This window comes from Oncorhynchus kisutch, linkage group LG26 (assembly GCF_002021735.2).
Source record: "Oncorhynchus kisutch isolate 150728-3 linkage group LG26, Okis_V2, whole genome shotgun sequence".
NCBI lineage: Eukaryota > Metazoa > Chordata > Actinopteri > Salmoniformes > Salmonidae > Oncorhynchus > Oncorhynchus kisutch.
The window spans coordinates 37,175,207-37,197,975 of record NC_034199.2 but is presented as its reverse complement, the minus strand read 5'-3'; the positions used below and the strand labels follow the sequence as shown (position 1 = coordinate 37,197,975).

The window sequence follows — 22,769 nt, the reverse complement described above, 5'->3', positions numbered from 1 at the left end:
CAAGTTCTTCCGCACCGATCTCGACAAACCATTTCTATATGGACCTCGCTTTGTGTACGGGGCATTGCTATGCTGAAACAGGAAACGGCCTTCCCCAAACCTTTGCCACAAAGTCGGAAGCACAGCATTGTCTAGAATGTCATTGTATGCTGTAGCGTTGATTTTTATTCACTGGAACTTAGGGGCCTAGCCCGAACCATAAAAAACAGCCCCAGACCATTATTCCTCCTCTACCAAACTTTACAGTTGGCCCTATGCAGGTGGCGTTCTCCGGACTGCCAGATGGTGAAACGTGATTCATCACTCCAGAGAACGCGTTTCCATTGCTCCAGAGGCCAATGGTGGCGAGCATTACCCCACTCCAGCCAACGCTTGGCATTGCGCATGGTGATCATAGGCTTGTGTGCAGCTGCTCGGCCATGGAAACCCATTTCATGAAGCTCCCGACAAACAGTTATTGTGCTGACGTTGCACACAGCCATGCAATCTCCATAGACAAACATTTGTAGTAGAATGGCCTGCCTTACTGAAGAGCTCAGTGACTTTCAACGTGGCACCGTCTTGGATGCCATCTTTCCAACGAGTCAGTTAGTCAAATGTCTCCCCTGCTGGAGATGCCCCGGTCAACTGTAAGTTCTGTTATTGGAAATGTTTGGAAATATTCTAATATCTACAGTACCAGTAAAAACTTTAGACCTAACTATTCATTTAAGGTTTTTTCTTTATTTGACTAATTTCTACATTGTAGAATAATAGTGAAATACATCAAAACTATGAAGTAACACATATGGAATTATGTAGTAACCAAAAAAGTGTTAAACAAATCAATATATATATATATATATATATATATATTTTATATTTGAGATTCTTCAAAGTAGCCACCCTTTGCCTTGATGACAGCTTTGCACACTCTTGGCATTCTCTCAACCAGCTTCATGAGGTGATCACCTGGAATGCATTTCAATTAACAGGTGTGCCTTCTTAATAGTTAATTTGTGGAATTTCTTTCCTTCTTAATGCGTTTGAGCCAATCAGTTGTGTTGTGACAAGGTACAGTAGGGGTGGTATGTACAGAAGATAGCCCGATTTGGTGAAAGATCAAGTCCATATTAGGGCAAGAACAGCTCAAATAAGCAAAGAGAAAAGGGAGTCCATTACTTTTATCACGTTTTAAAGTATGACAGGTGCAGACAGTGTTGAAGAAAACAAAAGTGTATTCCTTGAACAGGGGCAGGCAAACGGCAGGTAAAGGCAGGCAGGGGTCAATAATCCAGAAAGGGTGTAAAGTACAGGACAGCATGCGGGCTCAGAGTCAGGTTAGGCAGAGGTCAGTAATCCAGAGTAGTGGGGCAAAGGTACAGGACGACAGGCAGGCTCAGGGTCGGGGCAGGCGGAATGGTCAGAACCGGGATATTAGTATTACAACAGGAGCAGGAAAACAGGCAGGAGCAGGGAAACAAAACGCTGGTAGGTTCTACAAACAAAACAAACTGGCAACAGACAAACAGAGAACACAGGTATAAATACACAAGGGATAATGGAGAAGATGGGCGACACCTGGAGGATGGTGGAGAGAATCACAAAGACAGGTGAAGCAGATCAGGGCATGACAACTTTGACTGACCTTCATGTCTTAATCTGGAACATTTCAAGAATTTCAAGAAATTTCAAGAAAGTAGCAGTTGCAAAAACCATCAAGCACTATGATGAAACTGGCTCTCATGAGGATCACCACGGGAAAGGGATTTACCTCTGCTGCTTTATTGTTCTTTTATTGAGTTACTTTTTATTTATTTTTTTACTTTAGTTTATTTAGTAAATATTTTCTTAATTATATTTCTTGAACTGCATTGTTGGTTAATGGCTAATAAGTAAGCATTGTATGGTAAGGTCTACTACACCTGTTGTATTCAATGCATGTGACAAATATAATTTGAATTGATTTGAGATATGCCCAAAGAGCAACATATCTGGTGAGTATGCAGGCCATGGAATAATGGACATTTTCAGCTTCCATGAATTGTGTACAGTTCCTTGGGACATTGGGCCGTGTATTATCATGCTGAAACAGGAGGTGATGTTGCAACACAGCTAGGTTAAAATTTGAGAGGTGCACGCGATTCAATTTGGCTTCTTTATGCCTCCAGAGGTTCCGCAATTGCGTCACACCATCCACACGGCGCCTCTGACCACATTTCGGATCAGGCATAAATTGGCTCTAACATTTTAAATGCCAGTTGTCAGATGAGCAGCGAGCACAGCGCGAACGGTAGCAGCTGGCCAGAGGACATCATAGCGCAGCGCACAGCTCTGATCTGTACAAGGAGGAGGATGCGAGTCTTCGCTGTCATCTGGGCCATTGGGTTCTTCTTGAAGGAAGCGCAAGCCTGGGGCTTCAGAAATGGAATATTTCATAACTCCATATGGCTGGGTAAATCGCACTTTCTTTGTTACTTTGGGAGCCTTAAATCATTAGGTTGCTTTTCAACAAGGGATTCATTTCGGAAGTAACCTTTATGCATGCCAACAATTGCAAACATTGGCATTCTGTAGGACGTCCTCCTGAAAGTTTTCTGTGTTTGTATTTTAGAAGATGGTTGTGGAATGTTCAGTTGTAATATTTAGCACTACTATACCACATTGGATCTTTCAAAAAGTTGGGTCGCTTGGACAAAGACATATAAGAGGCGCGGTTTCCCTTTGATGTGTCCAAAACTGAATTTTTAAAAAATCCTTATTTAGGCTTATTATCATTCCCATATGTCAGAAAAGTCTTATTTTATGTTCACTTTTCTAACAGCTCTTTATCTTCAACATACTCTCACAATTCTGCACAACATAGGCTATTGACAATGTTGTAAACATTTAGCATTTTCCCTGATAACACTTTGCCTACATAATCTTTACAGTTATGTAACGTTATTAAATGGCACATAGCACTGTGATGTGTGTTCAGGTAAGGGGTAGAGTTGGACACTGGCATATTTATGACTGAACACTGTATGAGGTTGACTTGCCAACACACTACTTCATTTTGTCTAAGGGACAAGAAACACACATGAACAAGAAAGCTGTGCAAACTTCAGAACATTATTTCAGTGTTCAGTTTAGGGCATAGCATTGCAGTGGAGAAAAATGTACCAAAATTTCATACTTGAGTAAAAATATGTATGTAGAAAATGACTCAAGTAAAAGTCAACCAGAAAAATACTACTTGAGTAAAAGTCTAAAAGTATTTGGTTTTAAATATACTTAAGTTTCAAAGATCTATCTAATTGCAAAAATATACTTAAGTATCAAAAGTAAAAGTATGAATAATTTCAAATTACTTATAACAAGAAAATCAGATGGCACAATGTTCTTTTTTAATATATATTTTTTATTTTCAGATAGCCAGGGGCACACTACAATACTCAGATATCCTTTTCAGATAGCCAGGGGCACACTACAATACTCAGACATCCTTTACAGATAGTTAGTGGCTCATTACAATACTCAGACATCCTTTTCAGATAGCCAGGGGCACACTACAATACTCAGACATCCTTTACAGATAGTTAGTGGCTCACTACAATACTCAGACATCCTTTACAGATAGTTAGTGGCACACTACAATACTCAGACATCCTTTTCAGATAGTTAGTGGCTCACTACAATACTCAGACATCCTTTACAGATAGTTAGTGGCTCACTACAATACTCAGACATCCTTTACAGATAGTTAGTGGCTCACTACAATACTCAGACATCCTTTACAGATAGTTAGTGGTACACTACAATACTCAGACATCCTTTACAGATAGTTAGTGGCTCACTACAATACTCAGACATCATTTACAGATAGTTAGTGGCTCACTACAATACTCAGACGTCCTTTACAGATAGTTAGTGGCTCACTACAATACTCAGACGTCCTTTACAGATAGTTAGTGGCTCACTACAATACTCAGACATCCTTTACAGATAGTTAGTGGCTCACTACAATACTCAGACATCCTTTACAGATAGTTAGTGGCTCACTACAATACTCAGACATCCTTTACAGATAGTTAGTGGCTCACTACAATACTCAGACATCCTTTACAGATAGTTAGTGGCTCACTACAATACTCAGACATCCTTTACAGATAGTTAGTGGCTCACTACAATACTCAGACATCCTTTACAGATAGTTAGTGGCTCACTACAATACTCAGACATCCTTTACAGATAGTTAGTGGCTCACTACAATACTCAGACATCCTTTACAGATAGTTAGTGGCACACTACAATACTCAGACATCCTTTACAGATAGTTAGTGGCACACTACAATACTCAGACATCCTTTTCAGATAGCCAGGGGCACACTACAATACTCAGACATCCTTTACAGATAGCCAGGGGCTCACTACAATACTCAGACATCCTTTACAGATAGTTAGTGGCTCACTACAATACTCAGACATCCTTTACAGATAGTTAGTGGCTCACTACAATACTCAGACATCCTTTACAGATAGTTAGTGGCACACTACAATACTCAGACATCCTTTACAGATAGTTAGTGGCTCACTACAATACTCAGACATCCTTTACAGATAGTTAGGGGCACACTACAATACTCAGACATCCTTTACAGATAGTTAGTGGCTCACTACAATACTCAGACATCCTTTACAGATAGTTAGTGGCTCACTACAATACTCAGACATCCTTTACAGATAGTTAGGGGCACACTACAATACTCAGACATCCTTTACAGATAGTTAGTGGCTCACTACAATACTCAGACATCCTTTACAGATAGTTAGTGGCTCACTACAATACTCAGACATCCTTTACAGATAGTTAGTGGTACACTACAATACTCAGACATCCTTTACAGATAGTTAGTGGCTCACTACAATACTCAGACATCCTTTTCAGATAGCCAGGGGCACACTACAATACTCAGACATCCTTTACAGATAGTTAGTGGCTCACTACAATACTCAGACATCCTTTACAGATAGTTAGTGGCTCACTACAATACTCAGACATCCTTTACAGATAGTTAGTGGCTCACTACAATACTCAGACATCCTTTACAGATAGTTAGTGGCTCACTACAATACTCAGACATCCTTTACAGATAGTTAGTGGTACACTACAATACTCAGACATCCTTTACAGATAGTTAGTGGCTCACTACAATACAATACTCAGACATCCTTTACAGATAGTTAGTGGTACACTACAATACTCAGACATCCTTTACAGATAGTTAGTGGCTCACTACAATACTCAGACATCCTTTACAGATAGTTAGTGGCACACTACAATACTCAGACATCCTTTACAGATAGTTAGTGGTACACTACAATACTCAGACATCCTTTACAGATAGTTAGTGGTACACTACAATACTCAGACATCCTTTACAGATAGTTAGTGGCTCACTACAATACTCAGACATCCTTTAAAGATAGTTAGTGGCTCACTACAATACTCAGACATCCTTTACAGATAGTTAGTGGCTCACTACAATACTCAGACATCCTTTACAGATAGTTAGTGGCACACTACAATACTCAGACATCCTTTACAGATAGTTAGTGGCACACTACAATACTCAGACATCCTTTACAGATAGTTAGTGGCTCACTACAATACTCAGACATCCTTTACAGATAGTTAGTGGCTCACTACAATACTCAGACATCCTTTACAGATAGCCAGGGGCACACTACAATACTCAGACATCCTTTACAGATAGTTAGTGGCTCACTACAATACTCAGACATCCTTTACAGATAGTTAGTGGCTCACTACAATACTCAGACATCCTTTACAGATAGTTAGTGGCTCACTACAATACTCAGACATCCTTTACAGATAGTTAGTGGCACACTACAATACTCAGACATCCTTTACAGATAGTTAGTGGCTCACTACAATACTCAGACATCCTTTACAGATAGTTAGTGGCTCACTACAATACTCAGACATCCTTTACAGATAGTTAGTGGCTCACTACAATACTCAGACATCCTTTACAGATAGTTAGTGGCTCACTACAATACTCAGACATCCTTTACAGATAGTTAGTGGCTCACTACAATACTCAGACATCCTTTACAGATAGTTAGTGGCTCACTACAATACTCAGACATCCTTTACAGATAGTTAGTGGCTCACTGCAATACTCAGACATCCTTTACAGATAGTTAGTGGCTCACTACAATACTCAGACATCCTTTACAGATAGTTGGTGGCTCACTACAATACTCAGACATCCTTTACAGATAGTTAGTGGCTCACTACAATACTCAGACATCCTTTACAGATAGTTAGTGGCTCACTACAATACTCAGACATCCTTTACAGATAGTTAGTGGCTCACTACAATACTCATACATCCTTTACAGATAGTTAGTGGCTCACTACAATACTCAGACATCCTTTACAGATAGTTAGTGGCACACTACAATACTCAGACATCCTTTACAGATAGTTAGTGGCTCACTACAATACTCAGACATCCTTTACAGATAGTTAGTGGCTCACTACAATACTCAGACATCCTTTACAGATAGTTAGTGGCACACTACAATACTCAGACATCCTTTACAGATAGTTAGTGGCTCACTACAATACTCAGACATCCTTTACAGATAGTTAGTGGCTCACTACAATACTCAGACATCCTTTACAGATAGTTAGTGGCTCAATACAATACTCAGACATCCTTTACAGATAGTTAGTGGCTCACTACAATACTCAGACATCCTTTACAGATAGTTAGTGGCTCACTACAATACTCAGACATCCTTTACAGATAGTTAGGGGCTCACTACAATACTCAGACATCCTTTACAGATAGTTAGTGGCTCACTACAATACTCAGACATCCTTTACAGATAGTTAGTGGCTCACTACAATACTCAGACATCCTTTACAGATAGTTAGTGGCTCACTACAATACTCAGACATCCTTTACAGATAGTTAGTGGCTCACTACAATACTCAGACATCCTTTACAGATAGTTAGTGGCACACTACAATACTCAGACATCCTTTACAGATAGTTAGTGGCTCACTACAATACTCAGACATCCTTTACAGATAGTTAGTGGCACACTACAATACTCAGACATCCTTTACAGATAGTTAGTGGCTCACTACAATACTCAGACATCCTTTACAGATAGTTAGTGGCTCACTACAATACTCAGGCATCCTTTACAGATAGTTAGTGGCTCACTACAACACTCAGACATCCTTTACAGATAGTTAGTGGCTCACTACAATACTCAGACATCCTTTACAGATAGTTAGTGGCTCACTACAATACTCAGACATCCTTTACAGATAGTTAGTGGCACACTACAATACTCAGACATCCTTTACAGATAGTTAGTGGCTCACTACAATACTCAGACATCCTTTACAGATAGTTAGTGGCTCACTACAATACTCAGACATCCTTTACAGATAGTTAGTGGCTCACTACAATACTCAGACATCCTTTACAGATAGTTAGTGGCTCACTACAATACTCAGACATCCTTTACAGATAGTTAGTGGCTCACTACAATACTCAGACATCCTTTACAGATAGTTAGGGGCTCACTACAATACTCAGACATCCTTTACAGATAGTTAGTGGCTCACTACAATACTCAGACATCCTTTACAGATAGTTAGTGGCTCACTACAATACTCAGACATCCTTTACAGATAGTTAGTGGCTCACTACAATACTCAGACATCCTTTACAGATAGTTAGTGGCTCACTACAACACTCAGACATCCTTTACAGATAGTTAGTGGCTCACTACAATACTCAGACATCCTTTACAGATAGTTAGTGGCTCACTACAACACTCAGACATCATTTACAGATAGTTAGTGGCTCACTACAATACTCAGACATCCTTTACAGATAGTTAGTGGCTCACTACAATACTCAGACATCCTTTACAGATAGTTAGTGGCTCACTACAATACTCAGACATCCTTTACAGATAGTTAGTGGCTCACTACAATACTCAGACATCCTTTACAGATAGTTAGTGGCTCACTACAATACTCAGACATCCTTTACAGATAGTTAGTGGCTCACTACAATACTCAGACATCCTTTACAGATAGTTAGTGGCTCACTACAATACTCAGACATCCTTTACAGATAGTTAGTGGCTCACTACAATACTCAGACATCCTTTACAGATAGTTAGTGGCTCACTACAATACTCAGACATCCTTTACAGATAGTTAGTGGCTCACTACAATACTCAGACATCCTTTACAGATAGTTAGTGGCTCACTACAATACTCAGACATCCTTTACAGATAGTTAGTGGCTCACTACAATACTCAGACATCCTTTACAGATAGTTAGGGGCTCACTACAATACTCAGACATCCTTTACAGATAGTTAGTGGCTCACTACAATACTCAGACATCCTTTACAGATAGTTAGTGGCTCACTACAATACTCAGACATCCTTTACAGATAGTTAGTGGCTCACTACAATACTCAGACATCCTTTACAGATAGTTAGTGGCTCACTACAACACTCAGACATCCTTTACAGATAGTTAGTGGCTCACTACAATACTCAGACATCCTTTACAGATAGTTAGTGGCTCACTACAATACTCAGACATCCTTTACAGATAGTTAGTGGCACACTACAATACTCAGACATCCTTTACAGATAGTTAGTGGCTCACTACAATACTCAGACATCCTTTACAGATAGTTAGTGGCTCACTACAATACTCAGACATCCTTTACAGATAGTTAGTGGCTCACTACAATACTCAGACATCCTTTACAGATAGTTAGTGGCTCACTACAATACTCAGACATCCTTTACAGATAGTTAGTGGCTCACTACAATACTCAGACATCCTTTACAGATAGTTAGTGGCTCACTACAATACTCAGACATCCTTTACAGATAGTTAGTGGCTCACTACAATACTCAGACATCCTTTACAGATAGTTAGTGGCTCACTACAATACTCAGACATCCTTTACAGATAGTTAGTGGCTCACTACAATACTCAGACATCCTTTACAGATAGTTAGTGGCTCACTACAATACTCAGACATCCTTTACAGATAGTTAGTGGCTCACTACAATACTCAGACATCCTTTACAGATAGTTAGTGGCTCACTACAACACTCAGACATCCTTTACAGATAGTTAGTGGCTCACTACAATACTCAGACATCCTTTACAGATAGTTAGTGGCTCACTACAACACTCAGACATCATTTACAGATAGTTAGTGGCTCACTACAATACTCAGACATCCTTTACAGATAGTTAGTGGCTCACTACAATACTCAGACATCCTTTACAGATAGTTAGTGGCTCACTACAATACTCAGACATCCTTTACAGATAGTTAGTGGCTCACTACAATACTCAGACATCCTTTACAGATAGTTAGTGGCTCACTACAATACTCAGACATCCTTTACAGATAGTTAGTGGCTCACTACAATACTCAGACATCCTTTACAGATAGTTAGTGGCTCACTACAATACTCAGACATCCTTTACAGATAGTTAGTGGCTCACTACAATACTCAGACATCCTTTACAGATAGTTAGTGGCTCACTACAATACTCAGACATCCTTTACAGATAGTTAGTGGCTCACTACAATACTCAGACAGCCTTTACAGATAGTTAGTGGCTCACTACAATACTCAGACATCCTTTACAGATAGTTAGTGGCTCACTACAATACTCAGACATCCTTTACAGATAGTTAGTGGCTCACTACAATACTCAGACATCCTTTACAGATAGTTAGTGGCTCACTACAATACTCAGACATCCTTTACAGATAGTTAGTGGCACACTACAATACTCAGACATCCTTTACAGATAGTTAGTGGCTCACTACAATACTCAGACATCCTTTACAGATAGTTAGTGGCTCACTACAATACTCAGACATCCTTTACAGATAGTTAGTGGCTCACTACAATACTCAGACATCCTTTACAGATAGTTAGTGGCTCACTACAACACTCAGACATCATTTACAGATAGTTAGTGGCACACTACAACACTCAGACATCCTTTACAGATAGTTAGTGGCTCACTACAATACTCAGACATCCTTTACAGATAGTTAGTGGCTCACTACAATACTCAGACATCCTTTACAGATAGTTAGTGGCACACTACAACACTCAGACATCATTTATAGATAGCTAGTGGTACACTACAACACTCAGACATCCTTTACAGATAGCTAGAGGCACACTACAACACTCAGACATCCTTTACAGATAGTTAGTGGCACACTACAACACTCAGACATAATTTACAGATAGCTAGAGGCACACTACAACACTCAGACATCATTTACAGATAGCTAGTGGTACACTACAACAGTCAGACATCATTTACAGATAGCTAGAGGCACACTACAACACTCATACATAATTGACAAATGAAGCATTTGTGTTTAGTGAGTCCTCCAGATCAGTGGCAGTGAGGATGACCAGGGATGTTCTATTGATAAGTGAGTGAATTGGACCACTTTCTTGTCCTGCTAAGCATTGCAAATGTAACGAGTACTTTTGGGTGTCAGGGAAAGTGTTTGGAGTAAAAAGTACATTATTTTCTTTAGGAATGTAGTGAAGTAAAAGTAGTCAAAAATATAAATAGTAAAGTACAGATACCTAAAACAACTACTTAATTAAGTAGTACTTTAAAGTATTTTTACTGAAGTACTTTACACCACTGTAGCAATGAAAGAACAAGGACAGAGTGTTACATCAGTTTGAAGACATTTCTTTTGTAACACAGAGACTGCTATAACATCTGCCCTTGAAACACTCAGTTTATAGACCAGTGTGTTTATTTTCTAATAATGTTATAGTGCCCCAACCCATTTTAATGGAATATGTCGTAAAGGCTTCTTCAGATAAGAGTTAATGAGCTCGACTTGCCCACCAGACCTACACCCATCTGGAACACACAAACTTAACTGCATGTTTACAGTAATATGTCATGTAACCCAAACCTCCTATATCATTTTGTTCTGCTATTAGTGAGATACACCACACTCTGGGCTTATAATGAGAACGAGGCACCTTGGAGGGTTGGTTTGACTAGTAGGTGAAAACATTAGTTCGTAGCTAATTTGGAGTGCTCTCCAAATCCTACAAGGTCATGCATGCGTGATATCAAAACAGCCTCAAAGGAGGACTCCCCATAGGGAATGGCCACTTCCAACAGGGAGATTACAAACACTAAGCGTCTGTCCTAAGGGTTTCTATCCAGCCACAACATGTTCGAGTTGACAGATTTTGGCCTATCCACCGTGTGTGTTTCATGTATCTTTCCTTCCATTTGGACTTCTTAGTCTGAAGCCACTTTGCTTGCTCTAGCTCCCTGAGAAAGATGCCTCCAATCTTGTAAAACAGAATATTTTCTGCTTGTTTCCTGTTGCCTGGATATGATTGTTGTATTTGTGTCTCACTGTAGTGCTTTGATGGTGATGGCAGTGTTGACTGACAAGAAAAACACCGTCACCCATTTCGAATCAGGCCACCGCCGCTCACGAGGACTGTGAACTCTCGTTCTCATTGGCCATTTAAGTGTGTTAACCCTCACATGGCTGCCGGCCCAGACGGCATCCCAAGCCGTGTCCACAGAGCATGTGCAGACCAGCTGGCTGGAGTGTTTACAGCAGTGGAGGCTCCTCAGAGGAGGGGAAATAAAACTAGTGAAACATTAACATGAAGTTATCCTTTTTAGATATACTAAATGTATTCACATGTAGTCAAATAATTTATTAAAACACAATGAAGATCTACAGTAGCCTCAATAGCACTCTGTAGGGTAGCACCATGGTGAAGCTGGAGGACAGCTAGTTTCTGTCTTCCTCTGGGTACATTGACTTCAATACAAAACCTAGGAGGCTCATGGTTCTCACCCCCTTCCATAGACTTACTCAATAATTATGACAACTTCTGTAGGACGTCGTCCAACCGATCAGAGCTCTTGCATCATGAACTGACATGTTGTCCATCCAATCAAAGGATCAGATAATGAATCTAGTACTGAAAGCATAAGCTTCAGCTAGCTAGCAATGCCATGCATAAAATGTGGTGAGTAGTTGACTTGAGAGAGAACAACAATAGTTGAACAGTTTTGAACAAATGAATTTCTTTATAAAAGGAGAAGCAAGAGAGGGAGAGGGAGAGATATCTATAATTTGTTGTATTGTTTTTTTCACTTTCACTTAGCTAGTGAATGCAGCTAGCTAGTTTGGCCGAATCAAACACCCAGCTCAAGCAGATATGGCTGTCCAACACTGGAACTCTTCCAAGTCAAGATAAGCTTTTGCTTCATTAATCTATTGACACCGGGACCCGCCGGTGTAACTGCCAAACTGCTTGCTGACCTTACACTGTACTGCATGATTTAAGTGGGTTTACTATCAAATCAAATCAAATTGTATTGGTCACATACACATATTTATCAGATATTATTGGGGGTGTAGCATTAGTTCTAGTATCTATGTTGACTATGACATTAGCTAGTTAATATGGCTACAACAATGTAGGCTGTGTGTAGCGGTTAGTGATTATGATATGAGTGTTCTGTTGAAAAAGATGCAGGCAAGAGTGTGCGACCTGTGCACCTACATTGTAAACTTATAGGCTAGGTTGTAGCAACCTCATGATGGGTATAGGGAACATTTTAGTATCATGTAGTAGCCTAAATCTATCAATGTTACGTTGAGCTGGCTGAATGGAATATGAATGACAGTCATCCAATAAAATGACTACCTCCCCGTAGTACTCACTTCTGTCATCATGAAGTGCTTTGAGAGGCTAGTTGCGGAACATATTCCCTACACCTTACCCGACACCCATATCGGCCCTACAGATCACCATTGCACTGCACACTTCCCTATCGTGTCTGGACAAGAGGAATACCTATGTAAGGATGCTGTTCATCAACTAGAGCTCAGTCTTCAACTCCATAGTGTCCTCCAAGCTCATCGCTAAGCTTGGGGCCCTGTGTCTGAACCCTGCCCTGTGCAACTGGGTCCTGGACTTCCTGACGGGCCAACCCAGGTGGTGAAGGTAGGTAATAACACCTCCGCTACGCTGATCCTCAACACGTGGGCCCCTCAAGGGTGGGTGCTCAGTCCCCTGCTATACTCCCTGTTCACCCATGACTGCATAGTCACACACGTCTCCAACTCAATCATCAAGTTTGCAGATGATACAACAATAGTAGGCCTGATTACTAACAACGACGAGACAGCCTACAAGGAGGAGGTAAGGATTCTGGAGGAGTGGTGCCAGGAAAATAACCTCTCCCTTAACGTCATCAAAATTAAGGAGCTGATCGTGGACTCCAGAAGACAGCAGAGAGAGCACGCTCCCATCCACATTGACGGGGAGTAGAGAGGGTGAAAATCTTCAAGTTCCTCGGGTGAACATCACTTACAACATGATATGGTCCACCCACACAGACAGTGTGGTGAAGAAGGTGCAAGGAGGCTGAAGACATTCCGCTTGTTCCCTAAGACCCCCACAAACTTCTACAAATGCACTATTGAGAGCATCCTGTCAGGCTGTATCACCACCTGGTATGGCAATTGCACCATCCGCAACCGCAGGGCTCTCCAAAGGGTGGTGTGGTCAGCCCAATGCATCAACAGGGGCACACTGCTTGCTCTCCAGGACATCTACAGCACCCAGTGTCACAGGAAGGTCAAGAATATCATCAAGGACCTCAGCCACCCGAGCCTCGGCCTGTTCACCCAGTGGCCGTCTACAAGGCGGAGACGGTACAGGTGCATCAAAGCTGGGACCGAGAGACTGGAAAAACAGCTTCTATCTCCAGACCATCAGACTGTTAAGTAGTCACCACTAGCCATCCTCTGCCCAGTACCCTGCCCTGAACCTTAGTCACTGTTACTAGCCATCTACCACCTGGTGCTCTACCCTGCACCTAGAGACTACTGCCCTATGTACATAGTCATTGAACATTGGTCACTTTAATCATGTTTACATGCTGTTTTACCCACTTCATATGTATATACTGTATTCTAGTCGAGGCTCATTCTATATATTATTACTGCTGTACACACATTTTCTATTCATATACTGTCTAAACATATACAGTATATTTAAATTCCAGACTCTGACATTGCTCGTTCTGATATTTCTTAGGTCCTTAATTGATTTATTTTCATTTGTGCGTGTTGTTTTGTATCGTTAGGTATTACTGCACTCTTGGAGCAAACATAGTTTGCAGATGTTATCGAAATGCTTGTGTGTCCACGACCAATAAAATTTGATTTGAGTTGTTGTTTTTCCTGGACAGAGCAAGCCGCCGGAGTCTACCACAGGGAATCGCGTAAAGGGAGATACCAGCTGACTTATAAGGAAGCCAAGGCCGTGTGCAAATACGAAGGAGGGACACTGGCCACTTACGATCAACTGGAGGCTGCTCGTCAGATAGGTTTGCAATGCAATAACTCCCCTATCCCCCATCCCCTCCAAACTGGAGGTGGTGGTGCTCTCTCTCTCTCTCTGTCTCTCCCTCTTTCTCTCTGGAGGAACATAACTCACAAGCAGCACAATGTTGCCAATTAGATTCTATCAATGTCAATGACTTTCAACCTAAGCACTGGCAGTTCATGAGTGGCCCCTGAGTTTACAAAATGCCATTACCACTGTTGATTAACGACGCCTCACAGTTTGCCTAAGAACACATGTAACCAGTTTATATTAGTCAAACATGTGGTCACTAGTATCACTGGTCAAACAATGGCAGGAAGAGCTGTGTTTATCTTGTCTTTCTCCCATGAAATCAATCAAAGACATCTTGCAACTACAGCTCCTGCAACCCGTTGCTTTGTGGGACTGCAGCCGGTCCCAATTCTCTCCCTATCCCTTCCCCTTGGGCCTAACCCTTTGATGTTTGCTGATCTGAAGGGTAAATAAGCAGTGTAAGGGCGTGGCCCTTCCACCATATTCCCAGCACTTTACAGCTCTACAAACATTGAAGGGTTAGGACCATGGGGTGGGGAGGGAATTGGTCCGGCTGTGATCAGAGGCCTCTCAAGTATTGTAAGAACGATAACACCTGCCTAGCTGGGTAACGATGCTTTTCCCATGTCTGGCAGATGGATTGAAGCCCGATCAGGCCCTGGAACTCAGGATCTGGCATTTGTAAACCACTACTCGTCTGTCTGTGGTTAGAGCTGAGCTGCCCTATGGCCAATCAACCTAGGAGCCTTGAGTTTATCTCTCTTGCCTTTTCTTACTGACTGTGGTCTGCTGATTGACTGGAGGCTTTTACGATACATTGGAGTTCATTATGCTTTACCCTAACCATCCACCAACCATCACCGTCCACATCCCCCACATCAATGGTCTGCTTGTAATTGCAGATGCAAAAACAAATTTTTGACAGGGACAATAGCATTTCCAAAGACTTGGTTTTGTTTTAAGGATATGACCAAGCCGAATGGCTGGTGATAATCCAATATTCCCTTGAGATCTTCTGTTAGAGTGTTTTATCTGTGGTACTAAGACGGGGATGGATGCTAGCTCTATAAACCAAGCTCTCTTATGGTTTTATCAGTGACACTCTTTCGTGAATCTTTCAGATTGGTTACCAGGCAAATGTTTTGCCTCTGTCTTAGGTTTACATGTGTGTGCGGCTGGATGGTATGACAAAGGACGTGTGGGCTACCCTATCGTCAAAGCCGGTGCCAACTGTGGTTTCGGCAGGGTTGGCATCATCAACTATGGGTACAGGTTGAACAAGAGTGAGAGATGGGACGTCTACTGCTACAACCCCAACTGTGAGTAGTAAAAACATGACAAATGAGAGCATTGTAGTTACTCCACAATACTAACCTAAATGACAACCTGTACAGAATACAAAATATGCAAGACATGCATTCTAAAGTAAAACTGTAAAAAATGTGGCAAAGAAATTAACTTTATGTCCTGAATACAAAGCATTATGTTTGAGGCATATCCAACACAACACATCACTGAGTACCACTCTTCATATTTACAAGCATGGTGGTGGCTGCATCATGTTACGGGTATGCCTGTCTTTGGTAAGGACTAGGGAGTTTTGGGGGGGATAAAAATAAATAGAATAGAGCTAAGCAAAGGCAAAATCCTAGAGGAAACTTTTAGATTTGTGTATTGTTGTGAATTGTTAGATACTACTGCACTGTTGGAGCTAGGAACACAAGCATTTCGGTACACCCGCAATAATATCTGCTAAATATGTGTATGTGACCAATAAAATTTGATTTGATTTGAAAACCTGAATCAGTCTGCTTTCCAACAGACACTGGGAGACAAATTCACCTTTGAGCAGGACAATAACCTTAAACACAAGCCCAAATATACACTTGAGTTGTTTACCAAGACCACATTGAATGTTCCTGAGTGCCTAGTTGCGGTTTTGATTTAAATCAGCTTGAAAATATATGGCAAGACTTGTAAATGGCTGTCTAGTAATGATCAACAACCAACTTGTCAGAGCTCGAAGGATTTCAAAAAGTATAACGTGCAAATATATAATCCAGGTGTGCAAAGCTCTTAGAGACTTACCCAGAAAGTCTCACAGCTGTAATGGCTCTTAGAGACTTATCCAGAAAGACTCACAGCTGTAATGGCTCTTATAGACTTACCCTGAAAGACTCACGGCTGTAATGGCTCTTAGAGACTTACCCAGAAAGACTCACAGCTGTAATGGCTCTTAGAGACTTACCCAGAAAGACTCACAGCTGTAATGGCTCTTAGAGACTTACCCAGAAAGACTCACAGCTGTAATGGCTCTTAGAGACTTACCCAGAAAGACTCACAGCTGTAATGGCTCTTAGAGACTTACCCAGAAAGACTCACAGCTGTAATGGCTCTTAGAGACTTTATTCTTCGTGTTATCTTTTTCTATTATTATTATAAAAATAAAATACATCTCTGAATTGTTGGGAAGGGCCAATAAGTAAGCATTTTATTTTTGTCTACACCTGGTGTTTACAAAGCATGGGACAAATAAAAATGTGATTTGATTTGGAGGTTTTTGAATAACTTCCTTAATGTTCAATTCATGTTTTAACAATACTTTTTATAACACTACTTGCAGATAGGACACATGGACTTTAATTTCCTTAGGCATTAATCATGCAAACCCATTCCTTTTTTTAGTGAGATTCGAACATATAATTTTTTGTTTTTATTCATAGGAGTAGTTCACTGTGCCACCAGGATGGAGCTAGCGTGCCATGTTTTTTACACATACAAAGCTGTTCATTTTAGTCTATTCAAACAGACCCCATTTCAAGGAAACAAGCGTTCATTAAGATCAGGTGTGGCCATTTAGTGGGCGTGGCCAACACACCTGAGAGAGTTTTGTTGACGCTGAGAACGGAATGTATATGTTTTTAAACACAATTCTTAAAACTTTCTCTGAACATTAATAAAGTAGAATGTTTTCTTAAAATTCTCAGAACAATTTGAGAACATGACTTTATATAGAACCATGAGGAATCCTGTAGGAAACATTATGCTGAAGTACTGAAATTCCCACAGAAGAACCTCTTCATCCTACTTGAGACATTTGCGTCCCAACTAGACATCTGGAAATGCAAATGCGCTACGCTACATGCTAATAGAATTTGAACTATTTGAGAACATTCCCAATGTCAAACCAGTTGGAAACATTCCTGGAACATTACCAAAAAGGTAACCATGTTTGAAATTGTAGGAAATATTCTGTTAAAGTAATGAAATACCAAGAAAATAATGTTATTTTGTCAAGTTCCTTAAATGTGCAGAGAATTTTCCAAAGCCAATCAACTATCCTGCACCATTCCCAGAAAGTTGTGGGAAGGTTGTACACTCTCACCAAGATCTAAGAAACATTTGGTTCTCAGAACGTTATGTGTTAGCTGGGACAGGACTGTTTAATGGTGTGTCAGTCTTATAGAATGGTGAGGCCGAGGCAAATAATTATACAAGTCTGTGGGTAAAGCAAAGAAACACTTCAAGATGCAAAGCCTATTAGGGACAAACTGAAACCCAAATGGCCCGAACATCTCTAGATTGTATGTAAACCTCGTACATTATAGATTGGAGTGGCAAAGCAACACTTTGAGGTGCAAAGTCAGCAAGGAACACTTAATATCCAATGACTGTTATTTGTCTCGATATGATATAAAAATGCTAAACTTTCAGTAATGTGGTAAAAATCCAGTCTTTAAACTATCCAATGGTGGCACAGCCTCCCCCCTCTTGCAGGGGGGCCTCATGCTCTGACTTATCAGGGGCCCTGTGAAACTGCATTATGCCACTGACAGAAAGCAACACGTTGAGGTGTAAATCCAAAGAGGAATACACTGAACTCTTAATGGTCTTACTCTAGATAATACCAAAATGAAATCTGTGGTAAGAACCAAGTCTTTAAACTCTTGACTCCTTTTGTGATACGTACTCAGTATTTATTCAGTCATAATAACTATTAGGGACGTATTTACAACACTTTTACAACATATTTAATTAATCATGACAAAACAGCTGCATTGGGGCCTGTTTTTATGTTTTTATTGTGGAGAATGATACATGATAGTTGGCACCACGTGACGACTGTACTCAACATGGAAGAGGTTGCCTCATTGGATGAGATAGCTGCCTTGAGTGATACTGCCTGTGGCCCTGGTCAAAAAAGTAGTACACTACAAAGGGAATAGGGTGTCATTTGAGAAACCGGCACAAATTTTCTCCCTAATTCCCTGTGACGTTGAGGATGTATGGTTCACATTTCATAAATGACGGTTGAATTGCATAAAGCCAACTCTTAATTACAGAAATGTTCCCTCTACAAATCCTGGGGATCTAGGGGAGCTTTTGATTTAATTTTCACCCAACTGCACACGTGGAAGGAATTGTGTTCATTCAGAAGACAAAGTCGCTTTTCTAATTATTATTATTTTTTGTATTTTACCTCCCCTTTTCTCCCCAACTTAGTGAAATCTAATTGCGATCCAATTACGATCTTGTCTCATTACTGCAACCCCCCAACGGGCTTGGTAGAGGTGAAGGTCGAGTCATGCGTCCTATGAAACATGACCCTTTAAACCGCGCTCCTTAACCCGGAAGCCAGCTGCACCAATGTGTCGGAGGAAAGACTGTTCAACTGACGACTGAATTCAGCCTGTAGGAGCCCAGCCCACCAAAAGCAATTGCTGGAGTGTGATGAGCCAAGTAAAGCACCCCCGGCCAAACCCTCCCCTAACCCGGACGACACTGGGCCAAACCCTCCCCTAACCCGGACGACACTGGGCCAAACCCTCCCCTAACCCGGACGACATGGGCCAAACCCTCCCCTAACCCGGACGACACTGGGCCAAACCCTCCCCTAACCCGGACGACGCTGGGCCAAACCCTCCCCTAACCCGGACGACGCTGGGCCAAACCCTCCCCTAACCCGGACGACGCTGGGCCAAACCCTCCCCTAACCCGGACGACGCTGGGCCAAACCCTCCCCTAACCCGGACGACATGGGCCAAATAATACGCTGTCCTACTGGACTCTCGGTCACGCAGTTATGACACAGCCTGGGATGGAACCGCGTCTGTAGTCACGCCTCAAACACGGCAATGCAGTGCCTTAGACTGCTGTGCCACTCTGGAGGCCCCTAACTTTATTTCTAACGTCATTCAGTGGTCACATCAGAGAGAACAACATAAGCAAAACATAATACCCATATTTTAATTTATCATAATGCATTTACTTATGATGACAGCAAATGTAATACACTGATGTAGTAATACATAATGATAGTTCTTGCTGACATGTTTTGCTTATATGATATCATTACCCTAGAGTCTAAAGCAACAGCTAGTGTGCAGAATATTCTCTTTACTTTTATCTATGGACATTACCCATCACAAAGTCTTATTTAATCCGCTAAAGTATTCATCTATCTCATCTAATATATAAAGTTAACTTTTATCTCTTCAGTATATTTCCTCATCCTATCTCCTCCTTCTTTCTCCTGGTCCACAGCAAAGGAGTGTGGAGGTACTCTGACAGATCAGCAAAGGATCATCCAGTCACCCGGTTACCCAGAGGAGTACCAGGATGAGCAGATCTGCTACTGGCACATCCGTGTGCGCTACGGACAGAGGATACGCATGCACTTCCTGGAATTTGATGTGGAGGAGGACACGGCCTGTCTATCAGACTTTTTAGAGATCTATGACAGTTATGACGACATCACTGGCTTCGCCGGGAGGTGAGGATCTAGGTTTTGATTGAATGTGCCTTTACATTTAGTTTTAGTTTGTTGAGTTCACGTTGTAATGGAGACTCGTAAGACTCATGTCTTTTCCCTCAAATCAAATCAAATGTATTTATATAGCCCTTCATACATCAGCTGATATCTCAAAGTGCTGTACAGAAACCCAGCCTAAAACCCCAAACAGCAAGCAATGCATGTGTAGAAGCACGGTGGCTAGGAAAAACTCCCTAGAAAGGCCAAAACCTAGGAAGAAACCTAGAGAGGAACCAGGCTATGTGGGGTGGCCAGTCCTCTTCTGGCTGTGCCGGGTGGAGATTATAACAGAACATGGCCAAGATGTTCAAATGTTCATAAATGACCAGCATGGTCGAATAATAATAAGGCAGAACAGTTGAAACTGGAGCAGCAGCACGGCCAGGTGGACTGGGGACAGCAAGGAGTCATCATGTCAGGTAGTCCTGGGGCATGGTCCTAGGGCTCAGGTCCTCCGAGAGAGAGAGAGAGAAAGAGAGAATTAGAGAACGCACACTTAGATTCACACAGGACACCGAATAGGACAGGAGAGGTACTCCAGATATAACAAACTGACCCTAGCCCCCCGACACATTAACTACTGCAGAATAAATACTACTGCAGCATAAATACTGGAGGCTGAGACAGGAGGGGTCAGGAGACATACTGTCATAACATAGGCTACTGTCTGACCATGTTGATCAACTATCAAGTAAATACATGTATTATTTCCAGGTACTGTGGAGATTATTTACCAGATGACCTCATAAGCACAGGTATGCACAAACACATTCCTATTTTATTACCATATTAAATGCTATTATTATAGATCAAAAAGCTACAGTAAATGTCTGGCACTGATAACCCTTTTTAATCATCAATTGTTTATTGATTTCCAATTATAAGTGTTTTCATTGATAAGCCTGTCACCTTTCTCCGTTTCTCTCTCCCACAGGGAATGTGATGACACTAAAGTTTCTGTCCGATGCCTCTGTAGTCGCAGGAGGCTTCCAGATGGAGTACATTGCTGTGAACTCTTCTCTCCTCCACTTCCAGAATGACACCAGCTGTTGCTTCACCTGACCAATGTTTACTTATTTTTTCAGCATGATCAGCTTTTATACAGGTAACAAACTAAGATTAGGAGAACTCCCTTTAAGAGTGTGCTCCTAATCTCAGCTCGTTACCTGTAGAAAAGGCACCTGGGAGCCAGAAATCTTTCTGATTGAGAGGGGGTCAAATGCTTATTTCCCTCATTAAAATTCAAATCAATTTATAACATTTTTGACATGCGCTTTTCTGGATTTTTGTTGTTGTTATTCTGTCTCTCACTGTTCAAATAAACCTACCATTAAAATTATAGACTGATCATTTCTTTGTCAGTGGGCAAACGTGCAAAATCAGCAGGGGATCAAATACTTTACTCTCTCACTTGTCGGTGATCAGGTCTACCACTGTTTTGTCTTGTCGGTGATCAGGTCTACCACTGTTTTGTCTTGTCGGTGATCAGGTCTACCACTGTTTTGTCTTGTCGGTGATCAGGTCTAACACTGTTTTGTCTTGTCGGTGATCAGGTCTACCACTGTTTTGTCATCGGAAAACTTAATGGTGGTGTTGGAGTCGTGCCTGGCTGTGCAGTCATGCGTGAACAGGGAGTACATGAGGGGACTGAGCACACACCCCTGAGGGGCCCCCGTGTTGAGGATCAGCATGGTGGATGTGTTGTTACCTACTCTTACCGCCTGGGGGCGGCCCGTCAGGAAGTCCAGGATCCAGTTGCAGAGGGAGTTGTTTAGTCCCAGGGTCCTTAGCTTCGTGATGAGCTTTGAGGGCACAATGGTGTTAAACGCTGAGCTGTAGTTAATGAATAGCATTCTCACATAAGTGTTCCTTTTGTCCATGTGTGAAAGGACCATGTGCAGTGCAATAGATATTGCATCATCTGTGGATCTGTTGGGGCAATATGCAAATTGAGTGGATCTAATGTTTCTGGGATAATGGTGTTGATGTGAGCCATGACCAGCCTTTCAAAGCACTTCATGGCTACAGACGTGAGTGCTACGTGTTGGTAGTCATTTAGGCAGGTTACCTTAGTGTTCTTGGGCACAGGGACTATGGTGGTCTGCTTTAAACATGTTGGTATTATGATAGAAAACAGGCTAACTAAATATGGTTCTCAATCAGGGACAACGATTGACAGCTGCCTCTGATTGAGAACCATACCAGGCCAAACACAGAAATAGCAAATCATAGAAAAACTAACAGACAACCCACCCAACTCACACCCTGACCATACTAAAACAAAGCCATAACAAAAGAACTAAGGTCAGAATGTGACATATTTGGTATTGTGTTGTGAGACAAAACTACACATTTTAGAGTGGAATGGTATTGTCCCCAGCACAAGGTGCACCTGTGTAATGATCATGCCGTTTAATCAGCTTATTGATATGCCAC

General features: G+C 41.4%; 1 protein-coding gene across 1 annotated transcript; it reads left to right on the top strand.

Moving 5' to 3' along the window:
* The first annotated feature begins 2,101 nt into the window (after positions 1-2,101).
* LOC109871158 (tumor necrosis factor-inducible gene 6 protein) lies at positions 2,102-21,672 on the top strand. The gene is made up of 6 exons (XM_020461990.2): positions 2,102-2,434; positions 14,352-14,489; positions 15,679-15,840; positions 20,066-20,294; positions 21,048-21,088; positions 21,268-21,672. The coding sequence occupies exons 1-6, from the start codon at positions 2,248-2,250 to the stop codon at positions 21,393-21,395; spliced, it is 885 nt and encodes a 294-aa protein (XP_020317579.1). The 5' UTR covers positions 2,102-2,247; the 3' UTR covers positions 21,396-21,672.
* The last annotated feature ends 1,097 nt before the right edge of the window (positions 21,673-22,769 follow it).